This window comes from Echeneis naucrates, chromosome 7 (assembly GCF_900963305.1).
Source record: "Echeneis naucrates chromosome 7, fEcheNa1.1, whole genome shotgun sequence".
NCBI classification, from domain to species: Eukaryota; Metazoa; Chordata; class Actinopteri; order Carangiformes; family Echeneidae; genus Echeneis; species Echeneis naucrates.
In genome coordinates this window covers 947,872-966,960 of record NC_042517.1, presented here as the reverse complement: position 1 = coordinate 966,960, position 19,089 = coordinate 947,872, and the positions used below count along the sequence as shown (strand labels likewise).

The 19,089-nt window shown below is 41.5% G+C and overlaps 3 protein-coding genes across 3 annotated transcripts; 2 read left to right on the top strand and 1 right to left on the bottom strand.

Annotated features, from left to right (window-relative positions):
• Nucleotides 1–290: 290 nt before the first annotated feature.
• On the bottom strand, nt 291–5,290 carry pmelb (premelanosome protein b). Its single transcript, XM_029507086.1, has 12 exons — nt 5,233–5,290; nt 3,500–3,595; nt 3,268–3,414; nt 3,070–3,198; nt 2,746–2,907; nt 2,179–2,511; nt 1,837–2,022; nt 1,320–1,457; nt 1,130–1,232; nt 851–1,056; nt 676–769; nt 291–453 (listed from the first exon to the last, which is right to left on the bottom strand). Exons 1-12 carry the CDS (start codon nt 5,288–5,290, stop codon nt 291–293), a joined length of 1,815 nt encoding a protein of 604 aa, XP_029362946.1.
• A 2,058-nt stretch (nt 5,291–7,348) lies between these two features.
• On the top strand, nt 7,349–11,039 carry sarnp (SAP domain containing ribonucleoprotein). The gene is made up of 11 exons (XM_029506597.1): nt 7,349–7,417; nt 8,016–8,115; nt 8,334–8,377; nt 8,464–8,534; nt 8,619–8,670; nt 8,900–8,973; nt 9,216–9,253; nt 9,348–9,373; nt 9,477–9,545; nt 9,855–9,944; nt 10,064–11,039. The coding sequence occupies exons 1-11, from the start codon at nt 7,385–7,387 to the stop codon at nt 10,103–10,105; spliced, it is 639 nt and encodes a 212-aa protein (XP_029362457.1). The 5' UTR covers nt 7,349–7,384; the 3' UTR covers nt 10,106–11,039.
• Nucleotides 10,226–17,233, top strand: ccnt1 (cyclin T1). The gene is made up of 10 exons (XM_029507436.1): nt 10,226–10,229; nt 12,079–12,298; nt 12,912–12,993; nt 13,093–13,221; nt 13,938–13,998; nt 14,684–14,746; nt 14,890–14,935; nt 15,107–15,270; nt 15,409–15,479; nt 15,590–17,233. Exons 1-10 carry the CDS (start codon nt 10,226–10,228, stop codon nt 16,916–16,918), a joined length of 2,169 nt encoding a protein of 722 aa, XP_029363296.1. The 3' UTR covers nt 16,919–17,233.
• Nucleotides 17,234–19,089: the final 1,856 nt, after the last annotated feature.

The window sequence follows — 19,089 nt, the reverse complement described above, 5'->3', positions numbered from 1 at the left end:
GGGATTGTAGACCTTTGTTTCTAACTGTCACACATGAGTGAGTCCAGCATCACATTCTTATAAAGGATATAAAATACTCTTCAATCAGTAAAGACACACAAATGTTTTGGGAAAAGTTTATTGGAAAAACATTCACACTCGGTTTTGTCCAAATCGGATCAGACTGTGACTACGACACAGAAACAGAAACCTCTTTTAAACTCCCATTTTAGAAAATGCATAAAAAAAGACAAAACACATAAAAAGAACCGGTTTGGTTTTATATTTGGTAGTTTCGGGCTGGTGGGGGCTCACAGCGGCCGGTCCTGCAGCAGGGGGCAGTTATCGACGGCCCCTCGTCTGTTCAGGAGGTTCCAGATGATGGAGGATCTGGAGCTGCTCTGGTCCGAGCTGGGCTTCTGGTCTGCAGACCCGATCAGGCCTTCCTTCAGACGTCGGTAGGACTTGAAGCGCCTGAAGAGCGAAGCCCAGAACAGTTTGATTAAAGTGATCCATCTTTACAGGATCGATAATGAGGTGGGGCTACTGTGTGACTGACAGGCTGTGCCACCCAATCAGGACAGAGTACAGAGCTGGTCAGCTGCACCTTCTCCTCTAAAACAAGTTCCAAACTGGAAACTGTCAGGTCGACAGTGGCTGAACCACCGCGTCGCTCTGCTGCATGAAGGTACTTACTTGTAAGAATACGCCACTATGGCTGCTGCCAGAACGAGTACGACAACACCCAACAACATGGCGACAGTGCCGGAGGAGGAAACAGCTGAGGGACCTGATGGAGCAGAAGAAGAGTTCAGCCAAACCAGTTGGCGGTTGGTTAGTCGGGCTGTTGTGTGACTGGTTTTGTGCGTACCCATCTCAAGGTTGAGTTTGGCACTGGTGGCGGCCAAACTGACGTCATTGGCCATGGACACGTTGATGCAGTAGGTTCCTGAGTCATTGAAGAAGTGACGCAGCACCATCTGACACTCCTTTGAGGGCTCCACCATGTTGCACACAGTGTGAATGGGCCTCAAACACTCTGCGTCCAGAATCACACTGCACACCTCTCTAGGACGGCTGGAGGACAAAACAACAATGAACATCCACCTGTTTGGTGCGACCTGACAGAGCGCCCAGCCACAGCTCTCACCTTCCCCGGCAGGTGACGGTGATGTCCACCACACTCTGGACCGTTTCTGGAGATTCAACCACAGCGTTGTCCATTTGTGTGATCTGCACCGTTTCAATGCCCTCTAAAAAAAAAACCAGGAGGGGTCACAAGGTCAAGCACGGTCACTGACAGGCACTTCACACTTCGAAGAACATGAAACAAAACGCACCGAACACCTCAATCCCGGTGCAGAAGGAGCCGTATCGGTAAATCACGCAGTCGTCGTCAGAAGGTTTATCTTTAGCTTCCCTCTTAGAGACGAGCAGCACCGAAGCTCGGCCCCTCAGCGTCAGCGCTCGCTTCGGACCTGATCAGAACAAACAGGAAGACGTGATTCACATGATCTCACACACCTTTAGATTTTCACCGTTCGCATCAGAACTTTTACTTCAGTGCTGAAACCAATCAGGAGGAATTTTGCTTCTTTCTAAAATGAAATATAAGATTCTTCCACCCCATCATGTTCTCTGCCTCTCAGCGAGCTGCTGACAGATAACACTCTCACATGCAAATCAAGTCAAATTAAATGATAAAGCACAGCAGAGCAATTCATTACAAAGCCGGCTCCTTCTGTTTGTGTGCGAGCTTCCTTAAAGATTTCCATCATATTTCCATTTCAGGAAGTTCTGGTTCTCCGGTTCATCTGGGTCTCCATCAGCTGATAAGAGGGCAGCAGTTCTCAGTACCTGCTGTGAGTCCAGTGTCGGCTGCCACTTCCTGTTTGATGAGCGAGGGAATCTTGGCCACTGCAGACATTTCCTGTCCCGGCTGGGCGGTGGAGGCGGTGGAGGCCTCGTCCTCGCTGTTGTCCTCTTCAGTGTCTGATGGTGCCATGTGGACGGTTTGAACAGAGTCCATAGCAGGAGCTTTAACTGGAGGGAGACACAGGGACCAAAGAACGGGAAATAGTTCAGCTTTTATTCGAGTTAAAGTTCCTTCAGAGAACAAAGTGAAGACCACGCTACGTCCAGAAGGTGAATAATTTGGTGAATTTAAACTAAGGAGGAGGCGTTATTATCATGCCGAACCTGTGGTGCCCTGGTCGGTGTGTGGACCCGGGGCCTTGGTTGGCGGGTCCACAGGTGGATCACAGGCCTTGTCAGGAATGACTGCCTGGATGACCACCTGGGGCCTGAAGGAGCCGGAGCTGATGTAGGTGTGTGTGACGGTCAGCTCCCTGGAGATCAGGGCGCCGCTCTCATCGCCAAAGTCCCAGTTGAAGGTGATATCAGCGTTGCTCAGATACTCGCTGGGGTCGTGAAGGGTGATGCTGAAGGCGATCGCCCTGTTCTGGATGAAACGCATGTCCCCGGCCACGATGTCGTTCACCTGGTCCAGGGACACGGCAAAGGGGATTTGATCTGGGGAGAACAATCAACCAGGTCAACAAATCCCAACAAATAAAACAGCAATAAATGCATTTTATACTTTACAAGTGATTCAACCTTTTCCTCCAAATGTTAATAATCTCTCTAATATAAACCTTATCTGTTTCGTATTGAATCGCTCACAACTGATCTTGATTGCTTTTGTCGTTTTCACGTTTTATTTTGGGGTCTGCAGGAACAAACATTTGAAATGTTTTTTAAAATAACCAGTGATGGAGAACTGAGTGGAGGCGTATCCCAGAGGGATGAACTTCTCTTTGCTGCGGTAGTGGTAGATAACGATGTCCATGGTGTAGGAGCCCAGCGGGATGTCGTCCGTCCCGATGGTCAGAGACGAGGACGGACCGTCGGCCACCTGCCAGTACTGACCTGTCAAATCCAGAGACACTGCCGTCAGCCTTCAGCACATTAAAACAGTCAGGTCAGGTCAGCGTGGAAGGTAAGTTCATGATGCGCTTCGAGAGGCCTGACGTTGTAATCCATCACATTTCAGGTCACTCGGTGACCCTCAGAAAAGAAGTTCACACTCACCCCAGGTCTTCCACACAAACACATAACTGGGCTTCTTGTCGTCCTTCAGTGGCGTCCCGTCAGGAAAAACGGGCTCCCAGTCGGTCTTCAGTGTCGGGTAAACTGGTTCCGACTGACGGTATTTGGTTCCTGCGGCAGAAACCAGAGAAAGGTGGGGTCACATACTGAGATTAGATCTTTTTATATCCTGTGTCTCACCGTTGACTGTGCAGTCCTCGGCCCAGACAACGTCTCCGTCCGGCTGAACCTTCTGGTTGTGAGGAAACTCCAGGTCGATGGTGAAGGTAACTTTGGCTCCAGTCAGAGTCGGTGAGTCATTACCCACATTGAAGGTCACTTTTCCACCTGCAGGAGAGAAACACAGGTGAGTGGTGGACATCATGTCACCTGAAATTCAAGAGGAAGGTTTGATTCATTTCATCAGCAGAACCTTTCCAGGAGTCTTTGTATCGTGGGTCTCCATCTTTCCAGACCGGGTACATCTTACTGTTCCATGCTGGATAACGAGTGAATCGGTTTTTGGGCTCTGAAAAATCAAAAAGAAAAACAGACATAGAAACAAACACTGCTCAAAATACTGTTGTTTCTATTTGTACAGTGTGTGGGTCGAAAATATCCAAAAAGTTTCTTTAAATAAAAATCTATTCAGTGTTAAATACTAGAAATTAATTTGTACCAATTCATTTTTTGGTTTAGTCTCATTATAATGTGCTCTTTAAAGCAGCTTTTCCTCCATTGTTGATATTTCAGAAATAGATTTTTTGCATTTTTTTTCTCATAGTAACGATCTGTTGGTGCCCCCGGCTGCCCTGATGGGGGGTCGGGGGTGTTTGTTATCAATATTAATCTCAAATCCCTCCAATCCTTCTCATGTGACACTCAGATGATGTTGATTTGGATCACAGATTAACGCAGTCTGAGTTTGGATTAAATGTCTGTACAATCCAACTATGAGGTGACGGAGCTGTTTCCTAAATCTGATGTGATTATTTATTCAGTCTGATTATTCAGCCTGCTCCTGGTTCGGTTTCAAGATCTTTGTTGACTGCTGAATTACACAGCAGAATTAAAGGTCGTAGAATTCCTTTAAAATTCTGGAGAGTAGATGTTTTCATCACATCTTCCCCAGAATATTAACTTCAGATTGAGGATGAGCAGTAACCCAGATGTGATAAAAAAATAAATAAATAAAAACTGTGAAAGATGCTCCAACATGAAAATAAAAAGATTCAGATAAATATTCAACACTAATTCAAAGGTTAAATTCTGCATCATTTTCTGTCATGCATGGTTGAATAACGGGGTCGTGGGAAAAACATGAAACTGGGTCTTTAAAGTGGACACAGACCTTAAAGGCCAAAGCACGTTTCTCTGCTGGAGGTGCTGAAAACTGAATTTCTCTTCTTTAATGTCGTCCCAGTATGGGAAGGAAGTTCCAGCAGACCTCATAACGGTGATCATGATCTAGATTTTTTCCTTCTGAAGTCCTCACACTTGGTTTACACCTAAAGTTCAGCTCACCAACTTTAACACGTCATTTATTTGGTGTGAAAGATCTAAAAGTGCAGAGTAGAAAGTCAGACTCTTCACCTTTTCTTCGGTCATGTCTTCATCCAAGTTTAAGATACTTCTACAGTATTTCCATATTTTCACTTTATGCTCATATATAAAAAATATAATAGATTATTTAAGGAGCAGAATGAATTAATTTCCAGATGAAGACTGATGAAGACAAATATAAAACACACAATCCTAAAATGTGATGCTCTGCTATGGATATCCAACAGCGTGAAGAATAAGATGCTCATGTATAAACACTAGGAGTATTTTTGTGACTTATCTTTTGATGATTTATCTGCATGTCTGTCAAAATTCTGATTTATTTACATTTACTGAAGATGCATTTTCAATGCAGGACCTTTACTTGTAATCGACAATGGTTATTTTGATTATTATTATTTTTCCAGAATGTTTATTCCTGGTTAAACTGATCATTGATTTGTCTGTCTGTCAGTTACAGAGTTTACATCTCATCTGTTTGGTTGGTTTCAAACTGAAACAGTCATTTCTTCTACTTGAATTCGGATTGTGCCAAAAGATTTGAGAGTTCAATCCAAAAGTTTCTATCAGTCTGAATTCTTTGAGCATCTTCTCTGTACTCACTTGCCACCGAGTGTGAAGCGGCTGCCAGCAGCACCAGCAGCACCGCAGACGTCCACATCGTCACTGCAGCTCCTGTCTGAGGAAAAATCCGTTTAGTGAGCAGCAGACAACAGAAACGTGTCTTTATAAAGTCCCTGATGTCTGACCTACAGGCCCCTCCTGCAGGGAGATTTAAGGCCTGCTGTGGTTGGGTTTTTACAGTGAGAGCACGCCTTGGGGATTACGGTTGTGCATACAGTACAGAAAGCTCCACATAATCACTTCAGAAATGTTAAAATTCCAAACCTACTTCTGCACAGCGACAGTCGTCATATCACGAGACAAAATATAACTAAATGAGTCATTTTCAGTGAAACAGCTCAGCTCTGTACTGACACACTTTCATTTGATATTTCTCCGAGCTTCTTAGATCGTACATATGAAACCTGACAAAACATGCATTTCACTCTGAAAACACGGTCCATTGTTTTGATCAAATTAGCTCCTTAGATATCAAATTGCTGCTCTGAAACACTCATCTGCACATCATTTGAAATTTTTTGCAGGTGTTCCTGATCATACTCATTATACTGACAGTTTAATTGTTTGAATGCAGGACTTTTAGGTGCAAGGAGCTTTCACTCTGTTGTGTTGATGATCATTTTACTGAAATGAAATCTGCTTTTTATTTGCAGCAGAGTGAATATCCTGCCTGATGCTAACTGGGTTGCTTCCCTCTTCCCCTAATAAAAACAAACAAAATGTAGAAAGCGTTTAATGCCCAATATAACAGGGTCATATTTGAATCATGGGGGTTTCAGTGTCCAACATGTGCTTTCAGATATAATAAGAAAACTCAACTGAAGTCACCTGACCCATTTTGGGCTGCCTCTCTGATTATTCCTAATTAAGTGCAGATTTGCTCTGGAATACGTGTTGTTGCTGATAATTATCTTCCCTCCAAATCCAGGTTATGGAATTAAAAACGTTTGTATCAAGAGATATTAATATATACGTATATTAGCTGCAATTGCAATGAATTTCTATTTTGGATGAAATCTCATATGTAACGTATTAAAGTTGTTCATTTCTCTGTCATTACAGCAGTAGGTCACACATTCTGCTTTTTCTGTGGAGGAACAAAAAGGGAGGAATGCAACATTAATGAGGATTAGCGAAATACTTGTGACTCCCTAAATTCATCCGGCTTTGTCCTTCGACCACCAGAACTATAAAGTCACTTTGTTGAGAGATTTTTTGTCTCCATATCATATGCCAAACTGTGACACTGTTTAAACCTCTTTATCAAACAATGTCAGCATTCACAGCAAAATCTGTCGTCGGGTCGACCATGAACCTGTTAACTCCCCTCAGGCCTCATCTCTGACATGGCCTGTATGACCTCACACCGTGGGGCTGCACCATGTACTAAATAATGGTGTTGAAATGTCATATGGGAAATGAAATCATAAAAATCTTTTTTGCTGGGTTTTTCTTCAAATCTGGAGGATATGGTTTGTACACAGGTGCTTTAATACTTAAGATGCCAAGATATTTTACTTTTACACCAAAAATAAAGAAATTAAAAATTATATCTGCTCCTCTTGTATTTTGGATAATGTGCTTGACCATATTATGCTTTAGATTGTTCATTGTGCAGCCCAAAGGTCAAAGGTGTAAGTATATGAGATTCATTTCTCCATCCATCGTCTCCTCTGATCTGTTTCCGGGTCACGGAGGGTTCTGGAGCCAATCCCAGGTCACTCTGGGCTCCAGACAGAGACAAACAACCACTCAGACCTACGGACAGTTTAGAGTCACCAATGATACCAAACACGGTGCCTTTGGAGGTCCCAGGCCGGGAATCGAACCAGGACCTTCAGAGAGAACCGCTGTGCTGCCCACCTTTATAACATACATTTTCAAAATGCTGTTAACATTTCCTTTGTGTTTTTTTTGTAAAAAACTATTCATCTTTTATTAACTAATTGGTGTAATTCAGTCTTTGACTGAATTTAGAACTTTTAACTTGTATTATTTCTCTTTCAGATGTTTCAGCTCAGTTTCCACCCGGACCTGCGGTGGGACCTTCCGGCCTGCGGCGGCGCTGTGAGCGCGGGACGTTCTTCAGCTTCCGGTCTGCTCGGCGGAAGTGAATCAACAACAAAGAAAGATGGCCGAAGTTATAGAGCTGCAGAAGCTGAAGGTTGGTAATGACACAAATACACGTTTTTCTCCGTCCGTCGGGTGGGTTTCTGAGAAAAGCTGGAGATGTCGTCAGTTTGTGTGAACTGCCGGAAAATCGGACAGTTTGAGCGGTAAAATGTGCCGAAGCTGCTTCCGGCGTGCGTTCACGTTGTTCATTCAGCGGCGAAGCTAACGGCTAACTAAGCTAAAACACACAACAGAAACTCAGCTCGGCCTTCACTACAAACCAACAAATACGGTCTAGTGTTGGATTAAAACGTCCACCTCTGCTTTTGACGACATCAGTAAGCCGGCAGGAATGTTCCACCTCCGATCAGGTCGAACTTACTGATTGAATTGACTTCCAGCAGAAGAAGTGTACACATCTGTCTGTGCAGGTTTGTGTGTCTGTGGAGACACGTCAAACAGACAACCTGTCGGTTGTCGCTCCCTCATTCTGTTTTTAATCCGTCTGCAGTCGAATTCCGTCGGTGTTTTCCACAAACGTTGCTTTACATTCTCTGGAGAATCCACAAGACGTCATTTGCAGACTTTAATGAGAATGCTTTGTTGAAGTCGGTGAGTGTTGATTAAAGGTCGGTCTCTTGGTCTTGTAGCTTGCTGAACTGAGGCAGGAATGTGAGGCCCGAGGTCTGGAGACCAAAGGAAACAAAGGAGAGCTCATCGCCCGGCTGCAGGCCTACCTGGAGGAGCACGGTGAGGACACCAAAGCTTCAGTGCTGCCCCTCACTTATAAATCACTTTAAAGCATCTACTCAATGAGCCATTTATGCTTTTGCTTAAAAGTCCTGTTGTGACTGCACTCATTGCCTATGAACCAAACTTTACTCCCAGAACTTCACATGTGGACTTAATGTCCACCGGTCTCTTTCTAATTCTGTTTTCTGCTGTTTGAAATTTCTTCCAAACAACAGAGGAAGATGTGGATGTGGACGATGTGCTGGCAGAGGACACAGAGGTAACGTGATAACTGACCGTCCTGTTTGGGACCTCATGAAACTTCTGTAAGTGAAGCAGTGATTAAAGCTCATGTTTTACCTTTAGGACTTCACCAAAGTTGAGAGTGCCAACAACGTAAAAACCAACAAGGATCCTGAATCTACTGAGTGCGAGACGTAAGTTTATTGTTGCTCTCTGCTATGAACTGTAGTGTTGAGTGTTATCTAGTTATTTCATTTATTTACCTGTTTTTCTTTCAGACCTACTGAAAAGAAGGTGGTGAAAATAACTCCTCCTTCATCTGCCAGTGAAGTACGTATGATGTGTTTCCATCCATAAATAATTTTCCTTCATATGTTAATCCAAACACAGTCACGTGTCAAAGTAATATCACATCAACAGAACAAATAGAATTGTGTGGATTTGGATTCAGTGAAACTTTTAAAATATATTTGTCAGCAGATCCAACATTTCTGTCTATGCATTTATATCTGCAACTGTCCAAGTTCTTATTTCACAATTTGACCATTTTGTTGAGCAGAGACTACAGAAGAGGGCGGAACGTTTCAACTTGCCTGCATCAGCTGAAAGCAAGAAGGCCATACGTGCAGCGAGGTGAGACTTCTGGTTCAACTTTCTCCCGCCACACAAATTTATCTTGTTTACCTGATGTGACTTGACCATCTGAATATTTGTATCTTTTCCTCGATGTCTAATGAAGCCTTCATCAAATAAATCAATCAAATGTATTAGTTTATACATCTAATGTGTCCTGTGTCGTCAGACCTGATAGAAACGAAGTGTTGGTGTTGGTGTATTTCCATCCAGTAAAAATTTGACATGTTGTTTGCCCTCAGGTTTGGTTTACCTACGGATGCTTCCACTCCTTCTCCAGGTCTGTCACGCCTCTTTGTTTTATAACAACATGATTTCGTGTATCTCTAGCTAACATTTAAAATGTTGTTGTCTACCTGCTGTCTCTCCAACAGGTCTCGTTGCGAATAGTAAAGCTGCTGTAAGTTTTTAAAAAATTTAGTTATTTCTTTATTCCTTCTTTTAATTGAACATTGATTTTAGATCGTTTTTTTTTTTTTTTCTTCCCCTCGTGTCTCGCAAAGGTCAACGTTGATCAGCTGAAGAAGAGAGCGGAAAGATTTGGCATGAATGTTTCATCCATTTCACAAAAGGTAACTATGAGCTTGAATTGTGTAGCTCCACTTTTATCCTTTTTGGGTTTTTTGCATAATTCCATTCTCCCGAAGCTGTAAATTACACAGTTTGGTTTTAGTAATAAGATAAATTTAATAATTGGAGGTTTATGGAGTTTGTCCACGCCCAGAACTCAGTTGGGATTTTTTTTTTTTTTAACCCCAACTGACCTGGAAAAACCTAGAAAAGTTTCCAGTTTCCTGGCAGCAAAATGTGCAACGGTGTTTGTTGAAGTGTTATTGCATTGCATCATTGAAGTGAAAGTAAATTTTTTTTTTTTTTTTTAGATGGAAGAGGATGAAAAGCTGAAGAAGAGGAAGGAGAGGTTTGGGATTTTGACGAGTGCAGGCTCAGGCGGTGGTGGAGACGATAATGAGGTAAAAATATTTGTTATTGTTTGACTTCAGTCTTTTTCATATAGCTATATACAAACAATCCAAACATGAATGAATGAACTCAAAAATAATGTACATTTGTTCTTTCTGTTTTTCTACAGGCAAAGAAAATGAAGCGTGCTGAAAGATTTGGAAAAGTGTAAATAATGTTTTAGAGTTCACTTTTTTTGTAAAACGTTTTCATGGCTCTACAACAAAGATTCCCGAACACAACAGTTGTCACTGATAGGATTCCTGTAGATCAACAGTATAATTAAGTACAAATGAGTGAGTCAAAATGTTTCATTGGTTTGCAAAACAAAGAAAGAAAAGGTTCTCATTTATTTACTGAGGCTTAAGTAAATGGATATCATGAATGTGAATGTGAATTTGGTGTTTTACTTCATTTCCCTTCTTATGCTGGATTCTTGTGCTGTGAATTCTGATGTCACTTCTCATCCAACAAATAGGACTTGAGCTTTTTTCTGGTCTGGTCTTCCATCATCAGGTCCAGTTATCGAGCACAAAATAATGTTGGTTTGTGGAGCTGCTTTGCTTCACAATAAAAGCCTTCCAGCTGTTTTTTGTTTTGTTTTTTTATTTAGCCACCAGATGAACCTGAAATCAAAAGCTGTATAAAACCACTTCAAGTCAAACTGAAGATGTCAGAAAACTGAGGTTTCCTGTAAAACAGCTGCCAGTTCCAAGTTTAGTGACAAAGTTCAGTTTTCTTTGCTGAAGTTCAAAATAGAACTGAATTGAAAAATAAAGATCTGAAACCAGCAACTGTAGCATACTGTTGTACATGCGCTGAAATGTCTTAATTATATATGCAAGAAGGAAATTGGAAGATTTCAGCAGGTGAAGAAGAAAATGTATGAAGTGCAGCATGTCAGGACTAAAAATATCCTTCCTGAGAAACAATGGCGTTTTAACTCGCTTGTTTGTATTCAGTGTGTATTTTATTGTACTTTGATTCATCAGATGATCCTGTTATTTCCTTGTTTCATTTTTGGGAATGCCATTAGCACACTGCTTATGCTATCTGTCCATTTTTCTAACATTTTGAGACTTAAAATAAATGATTCTTGATTTTTGTTCTTTATCTGTTTCATTCATATCTTGGTTTTGTTATTTTTTTTTTTTTTTACTATGTCTCATTGTGAATTACTCATGTCCAATCTGAAGGAAATTCACTTAAGTCACTTTAGTCATAGTTTTTCTTAGAATGATGATCTTAGATAAGAATAATTTGACGTCTTGAATATTGATCCAAAATCATATGGTATTGATTTAAAATATTTGGTCATTTAGTTTTTGTTTGAAATTTTACAAATATCGATTAAGTTTCCCAGAGGATGTAAAATGATCTATTTGTATGTCTGAGCTAATACATCATTGAATATAATTTTGACAAAAACATTACTGTCTAAAATCTAAATGTGCAATTTAATTATGATTCTTGGGTATTTGGACAAAATACCAGACCACTTAAACCTAATGCAGAAATATTTTCATGTTTCAACCAGATGGAAGAATTTCTACTATAAAAACCATAAAAACCAAGAAGTATATATTAAAAAATTACCACCTTCAAATACCAACAACGCTGAAAGAAAAATATATGAAATAATTGATTTAATTTGGAAATCTAAGTTTGTGTGTTTTGTGTTTGTTTTCATCCTACTACACATTTTAAAATAAAAAGAATTTAATTGAATTTTAACACTGCAACTTTGCCTAATTTATTCATTTTATGAATGTATTATAGTCATCCTCTGAATTTGATTTAAAACTATTTTCTCATTATCAGAATCTTAGACTTGATCAATCCTTTGGGGAAGGTTGATTTGTGGATACTGAAGAGTTATAATATATATAAAGTAAACTATAAAATACTGAGAATGAGATGAGATTAAAGTGAAGGGTAAATATAATATGGGTCGTACAGATACCGAATAGTATTGAACAGCTATAAAAGTTATTAATTTGAATTCATTTTCTGTATTATTCTCGTTAATCCGTGTTTTGTGTTGTAAAAAATTTAAACCCCAAAGTTGTTTTTTTGTTTGCGGTTTTGGCGCCACCTCCTGGCCACCGACGTAACTACCCCCCTTCTCTTCTCGGCGTGACGTAGTTCCTGTGACGCACAGAAATTTTAAACTCTCGTCCTTCTCAGTGATGGCGGCTTCGTTTCGTTCTTCTCTCCCCGCAAGCTGCAACAACAAATGGTACTACACCCGGCAACAGATCGACAACAGCCCGTCACGGCGAGCCGGACTTGACCCGGACAAGGAGCTGTCGTACCGGCAACAGGCGGCCAACCTGCTCCAGGACATGGGGCAGCGGCTCAACGTGTATCTTTTGTCGAGCGGCGCTTCGCCTGCGTTAGCTCCGCAGCTAGCGAGCGTTAGCTTCCCGTGAAGCCGGCTCGGCTAGCGAGCGTTTGTTGTGTTTGTTGTGGTTTGCTGTTCCCCCCCCCCGGTTGCCATTCGTTTTGTGTGGTGGTTTGTGTTTTTTCTTCAACAATCGTGTTAACGATAGTGTGCCTACGGTATCGGAGAGCGGCGTATCAGGCTGATCCGGGGCCGAGAAGGCCCGAGTGGTCGGCGGGCCCTCAGGACGTTAGCATTAGCTTAGCCGGGTACTGTGTGTGTTTATGACGGAAATTCGCAGAGTAACACAACTGGCTGTGTGAGAAACGTTGTTTTGTTGGTGTAAGTAACCCCCTGTGATACTTATGATAGATTTTAGACCAGTCTTTAATAAATAACTGCTTCCTGCTAAGCCCAGGCTGGCGTGTCGCTATCTGGGGGTTCAACTTTGTTGTCGTGCCATCGGTCGGATGGTGACTTCTTGAGTTATTAACTGAATTTAAGGTCTTTGGCTCACATCTCAATAAATTAATCATCCCAGTCGTGATGGTTAATTCGCCTGTTTCCCACATTGTCCTTAACTATCGTCTGTCAGATCCCAACTTACAATTAACACAGCTATTGTGTACATGCATCGCTTCTACATGGTCCAGTCGTTCACCAGATTTCATAGAAATGTAAGTATTGTTTGTCGTGCTCATCTGAACCCCTCTATGTTTTTGTCAGTGCCCCGAGCTCACACAACATTAACTCTATTTTGATTTGCCCCCTCACAGGTTATTGCCCCTGCAGCTCTCTTCCTGGCAGCAAAGGTTGAAGAGCAGCCCCGAAAGCTGGAACATGTTATCAAAGTGGCCCATGCATGCCTCAATCCTCAGGAGCCTTCACCAGATGTGCGCAGTGATGTAAGTGAAAGATCACAGAATTCCTTTTCTTTGTCTCATTGTGTGATCCGACCTCTACAACAATACAGTTCAGATTCACCATTGGTTTCTCAGTTGTACTGTTTATTCAGTGTCACCATTCAGACACAAGGATTTGGTTTTAAATCTTTTCTTGAAGCTGCATTTTGACATTAGATTTGATCAGGCCACTACCTTTTCTTCCCTCCACTGCTGCAACTTGTCACACATGCCATCACATTTCCTTTCACCTGTTGTTTTAAAATCTAATCCATTGTGACGTAAGGTTAACAACTATTTTATTTGTTTAACTATTTTTTGTGCTTGTGCTTTACATTGCATTTGGACATGTTGCATACGTGTGACAGTGTTTTATTGTGAGCTGTTGTTACCTCAGAGGTTGAGGTTGCATGTTATTTGGGCCGAAAGAGCAAAAGGTGATATGCATTTCGGTGTCTGTGTAGGTTTTCATCCAGATAACACAAGTACTTGTCTACTGGTTGTAAAACAAGAGCATCTGTACTTGCTGTTGTGTAGCTGTAATCAGCTCTACAATAAAGTCCAGTTTAGTTCAGTGTTTGAACGGCAGCAACCAGGCCTTTTATTTTAACTTGCAAGCTATACAAGTGAATCGTCAGACATCACATAGCATGTCCAGCTGCTCTTGTTTGACAGCGGAAAGAGGGCGCCTAGTAACGTGCCTGTCCTCTCAACCTCAGGCCTACCTGCAACAAGCCCAAGACCTGGTCATTCTTGAGAGCATAATACTCCAGACCTTGGGTAAGTTTGGAAGGAAGCACCGGGTCCCTTGATTTCCCTCCAGAAACATGTGACTATGAAAACAGTGCTAACTTGTTTTACTTTTGTCCACAGAAACCCCACACACCATTAGACGTGCTGGAAACCAACATGTCATATTAGCAACACTTAACCTGCTGCTACGTTACCTATTTTTTCCTCTTTTGTTTTGTGTCCATAACACCTCACATTTCCCTTTTCTCCTTTCACGTTTCAATGCATTTGTTGTAGGTTAATGTGATGGCCTGCTGTATTACTGTCGTGGCTTTTAGTATGTCCGCTACAGACTGCTTAATCCTATGGCATGTTTTCAAGCTTGGAGTTGAAGGAAAATGTGTGTAACAAAGCTAGAGTCAAGAAATGAGTTGTAAATCTAACCGATGTGTCATTAACATTCTTTACATTCAACAGCTGACATTTTCATGTTTTCCGGGATGATTTCTGAAGACGCCATGCAGAGTGATATTCCACATTACTCACTGAGTTTTGTGTAACATTCTTAATTTTCTGTTTTTCAGGGAGCTTATTTAACAATTACCACTGAATGGGAAATAATGTTATGGTGTAATGTTATATTTAATTTGACTCTGCTTCCTGCTGCCTTTTTTAATTATCTCTATTAAAATCTACCTACTCTTCTCCCCCTTTTTTTTTTTTTTTTTTACAGCTTTTGAAATCACCATTGACCACCCACATACTCATGTTGTCAAATGCACCCAGCTTGTCAGAGGTGAGCGTCAACTCTACAATGTTGTTTATTCTTTTTTTTTTTGTTGTTGTTGTTTGTTTTTACCACAATTGGAAGTTATATGTTGGCATATGTTATTAATTGTCTGGTTTTAAGTGTATTTCTTTGATCTGTTGTTGTTCCAGCGAGCAAGGATTTGGCTCAAACATCATACTTCATGGCTACCAACAGGTATATTCTTTGTTTACTGTGTATAGGTGAAGTGTTTTGCACAGAACAATAAAATGATGTAGCATGTTTTCATATCTTTAGTGCATGCTACGAAAACTCAATATACTGAATGTCTGTTCTCTCTCCTGCTTCTGTTTAATTTTGCCTTCTGGGACACATCCTGCCACGTAGTCTGCACTTGACCACGTTCTGCCTCCAGTATAGTCCACCGATTGTGGCCTGTGTGTGCATCCATCTGGCCTGCAAATGGTCCAACTGGGAGATCCCTGTGTCTACAGACGGCAAGCACTGGTGGGAGTACGTTGATCCAACAGTCACCCTGGAACTGCTGGATGGTATGTGCTGCAAGTGACCTTGTTGTACGAGAAGGATAGTGTGTTTGAGAAGGACCCACGGGTCATACAGCTGTTGCAGGTTAACTGATAAATGTTGGGGGTTAATAACATTAAGTTGTAACGTGTAACTTCCCTCAGAGCTCACACATGAGTTCCTGCAGATTTTGGAAAAAACACCCAGCCGGTTAAAACGGATTCGCAATTGGAAGGTACATATTTTTTTCCAAATTAGTTGTTTGTAATGTACAGCAATCCTGCACCATGTGGAGATTTCTTTTTGAGTCTTGTAGCAGGTATTGTATGTTTTCTCTACTCTCAGGCTGGAGGTCAGACACCAAAGGCCAAGCCAAAGGTCCAGGAGGAAGGTGACCAGAGAGACACCATGATGAGTATGATCTCTATGGCTTCATCAGAGAGTACTGTCGCCGGGCTGATGAGCCTTTCTGCTCCTCCATCTGTCTCTTCTTCCTCATCCATGGGCGATAAGGAGAGGGCTGCATCTGGCAGCGCTCAGACATGGAGTGGAAAAAGTCAGACTGGCTCCGAGCAGCAGCAGCAGCCCAACCACGAGGTCCACGCCCCGGCTAAAGTATCGCTGAGTGAGTACCGTGCCAAGAACGCAGATGTCTTGGCGGCTCAAAAGAGGAAACTGGAGAACATGGAGGCCAGCGTGAAGAGGGAATACGCCAATGCTGCCCAGGCTCTCATTGGTCAGCAGCAGAGGAAGGAGAAACAACAGCAGCAGCAGCAGCATCACCAGCAGTCCAGTACCACCTCGTCTGACATGTCCAGCCCTTCGCCCATTATTCTGAAAATCCCCCTGGAGAAAGAAAGACATGATAGAAGTTCCCTGAAAATGCGATTCCCCGTGGCGGGTGGCGGAGGAGGCAGCGGGCACAGCAGCAGCAGCAGCAGCAGCACCACCACCACCACCACCCGAGGTCAGGATCAGGACATCAAAGTCAGAATACGAGTGCCTGAAAAGCAAAGGGGGAGTTCAGGAGAGGAGGGCAAGAGCAGGGACAAGCACAGAGAACGGTCTAATCACCACCACCATCATCACCATCACCACCACCACTCCTCCTCCTCTGGCAGTGCCTCCCTTTCCTCCTCACATAAACATTCATCTAGCTCAAGTGGGGTAGTAGGAAGCAACAAAAAAGCCCCCAGTGACTCCTCCAGGACCAGCTCTTCGTCCTCGTCCACTTCACGAAAGAGGACACACGCCCAGGATCCCACGGCAGGCTCTCACCCTGCCTCAAAAGTCAGCAAGTCCTCGAGGAATCCCTACCAGCTACCGTCCCTGTCTTCCTCCTCTGGGCAAACTCTGGGGCACGGTCCCGACATTCTTCCCGCCCTGGGCCTTCCCCACCACCAAGGGACCTACACACACTCCAAAAGTGACAAGACGGACACTAATGGACACGGTGCTGCAGGCGGGGCCCAGTCGAACGAGTACCAGGACACTTTTGAAATGCTGAACTCTCTTCTGAGCGCACAGGGAGTCCAGCCGTCGCAGCCGTCCATATTTGACTACAGATCTCAGTATGGGGACTTCCGGTACAGCGGTGGCTCCAGAGGGAACAACCCCAGACCCCCACCCCTGCCCTCAGAACCGCCTCCACCACTGCCACCACTACCCAAATGAGTTCCTGATCAGGACGTGCTATTATGTATGTTGTGTTTGACGTCATGAGCAACCATCATGTTACATTAAGTATTGAATTTTCTTATTCTCTTTTTTTTCCTTCTTTTTTTTTTATTTACTCGGCCTTTAATTTTAATTTTTAATTTTTTTTATGCGCTTCGGTGTGACAGCAGAAAAATGTATTGATGAGTAATGATTTTTCTTTCTACAGTGGGGTAATAACAATGAGAGGCTTGAAAAGCTTGCGAAATGTAAGTAAAAAAAAAAAAGCAAAGTGTAGATATATATTTTTTTCTTTTATTCTTAACCCTATTACTGTTTTAGAAGAATTTGTTGTTTTGAAATCATGAGGAAACTAAAAGATTTCCATCACGTACATGTTATGTCTTCTTACCGATTGTCTTTTTATAATGTTTTTATAGTATGTTATTTATTAATTGAAAACCATAGCCCCCTTTTATACCTTTTTTAAGGCTTCCCCTCCATGTTCCTTTTGGACAGAGGGATATTTCTTCATCAAGACTGTATAGGCTAGTTTGAGAGTGCATGTCTCCAAAGCCATCTTTTCAATATTTTTGTCTTTTTGAATATTTTCTTCAGCCACAACCTAAAAAAAGCTGATTATCCCACCCCTACTGTTTTTTTTGTTTTTGTTTTTGTTTTTTTGTTGTTTTTTTTTCTTCATTATTTGGTAACTTGTACAAAAATTGTAAAATGTTTAAAACATTGAAATATTTTTTACATTTTGTTATAAAAATAGCAAAAAAAATGTAAATTGAGGAAGCTTGTACTTTCTGTTTTTAAGATTTGGAGTGTTGCAGTCATTGTTTTAAATGGTTGTAAAATATTCATATTCATTTCTGTAATAATTACAATAATGGACAAATTTCATAACGAGCATATTCATCAATGGTTTATCAAAGAATTCAGAGAGTTTAACTATTTCTACCTGGTATGGTCACAATGAAGGAAGTGCCAACACAAAAAATATCCCTCTAATGAAAATGAGTTTTTATCCCATTCCTTGCTCATTGTGGGTTTTTTTTTTTTTTTTTTTTTTTTGGGGGGGGGGGGGGGAATCACAGCTACACTGTAACTATAAATATGCAGCTTTTGTGGACACACAACATTTTCATCCTGAAACTGTGGCAGAAAAACAGTTTGGAACGTTGCTGCTCACTTTGTGGTGACCATATCAAGCTCAATGTAAAACAGTATTCACAATACAGATTATCGGTGACTGAAAGGCCATCTGTCTATATTTATGGTTATCTGTCATTTATGCATTTCCTGTTGGGGTCTTTCAGATGTGCAAGATGTCAATTTGATACAGTTTAAGTTTGGTCCTTTGACTCCATGCTTTCAAACTTAAATTGGTGGATATTCAGTTTGAGGTCTGTTTTTATCTTTCCACAAGCCATGGTTCATCAAAAACATTGCATGTGCTCTTTCGTTGTGTAAAACCATACATACGCAGCAAAGCAGGTTATCGACATACCTCCATTACAGGTCCTAAGCATGAAGTATAATACTGTAATTAATCTGAAGTCATGTTTAAATTTGTTGGCGCAAAATGGTGGGAGAGGTGCTATTTATTGGTGAGAGAATCGGGTATCATCTGTACATTTAACTCATATTAAGCTTTATATGGTTTTGATTGTATAGTGCTACGGCTCTTAACCTGCTTTCTGTTTCAGTTTGTAATCAACAATTTGTTTTAGACAGTTCACGGTAATGCAGTACAACAAATCAGCCATACAAATTGTAAAATATTTTTGTTCCCTCTATATGGAATAGATACGCTGAAAGAGTACAGCTCTTTGCTCAGGCAGCAGAGGTTATATTAGTTATTCAACTTTTGGTTGTAACAGGGAAAAGGTAAATGCACTGAATATTTATCTCTGTAGGATCTCACCTACAATGCAATTGACCAAGTGTTACATGTATTGTGGTTAGACTATTAGAATAGATGTCAAATATATCATTGCCATTTTTTGAAAAAGTTGATTTATTTGATCTGGACGTATTTTCCCATTTTAGTATTAACTTAATGCTGTGACAAAGTTGTACAAAAGGACACGCAATTTGAAAAAATAATCTGTATGTGAGAAGAAACAAAAAAAAACGGAAGACACTCATGCAACCTAACAATGCAAAGTCACATAGCTACA

Excerpts from the sequence above, each read along its gene's own strand:
- ccnt1 (XM_029507436.1), top strand. Across the intron at positions 12,994-13,092 it reads TCACCAGATTTCATAGAAAT|GTTATTGCCCCTGCAGCTCT; the intron begins GTAAGTATTGTT and ends GCCCCCTCACAG. Across the intron at positions 14,747-14,889 it reads ATGCACCCAGCTTGTCAGAG|CGAGCAAGGATTTGGCTCAA; the intron begins GTGAGCGTCAAC and ends TTGTTGTTCCAG.
- sarnp (XM_029506597.1), top strand. The coding sequence starts at position 7,385 with ATGGCCGAAGTTATAGAGCTGCAGAAGCTGAAG. Across the intron at positions 8,974-9,215 it reads AAGGCCATACGTGCAGCGAG|GTTTGGTTTACCTACGGATG; the intron begins GTGAGACTTCTG and ends GTTTGCCCTCAG. Across the intron at positions 9,374-9,476 it reads TTGCGAATAGTAAAGCTGCT|GTCAACGTTGATCAGCTGAA; the intron begins GTAAGTTTTTAA and ends TGTCTCGCAAAG.
- pmelb (XM_029507086.1), bottom strand. The coding sequence starts at position 5,290 with ATGTGGACGTCTGCGGTGCTGCTGGTGCTGCTGGCAGCCGCTTCACAC. Across the intron at positions 3,596-5,232 it reads CGCTTCACACTCGGTGGCAA|AGCCCAAAAACCGATTCACT; the intron begins GTGAGTACAGAG and ends TTGATTTTTCAG. Across the intron at positions 1,458-1,836 it reads CGACACTGGACTCACAGCAG|GTCCGAAGCGAGCGCTGACG; the intron begins GTACTGAGAACT and ends TGTTCTGATCAG.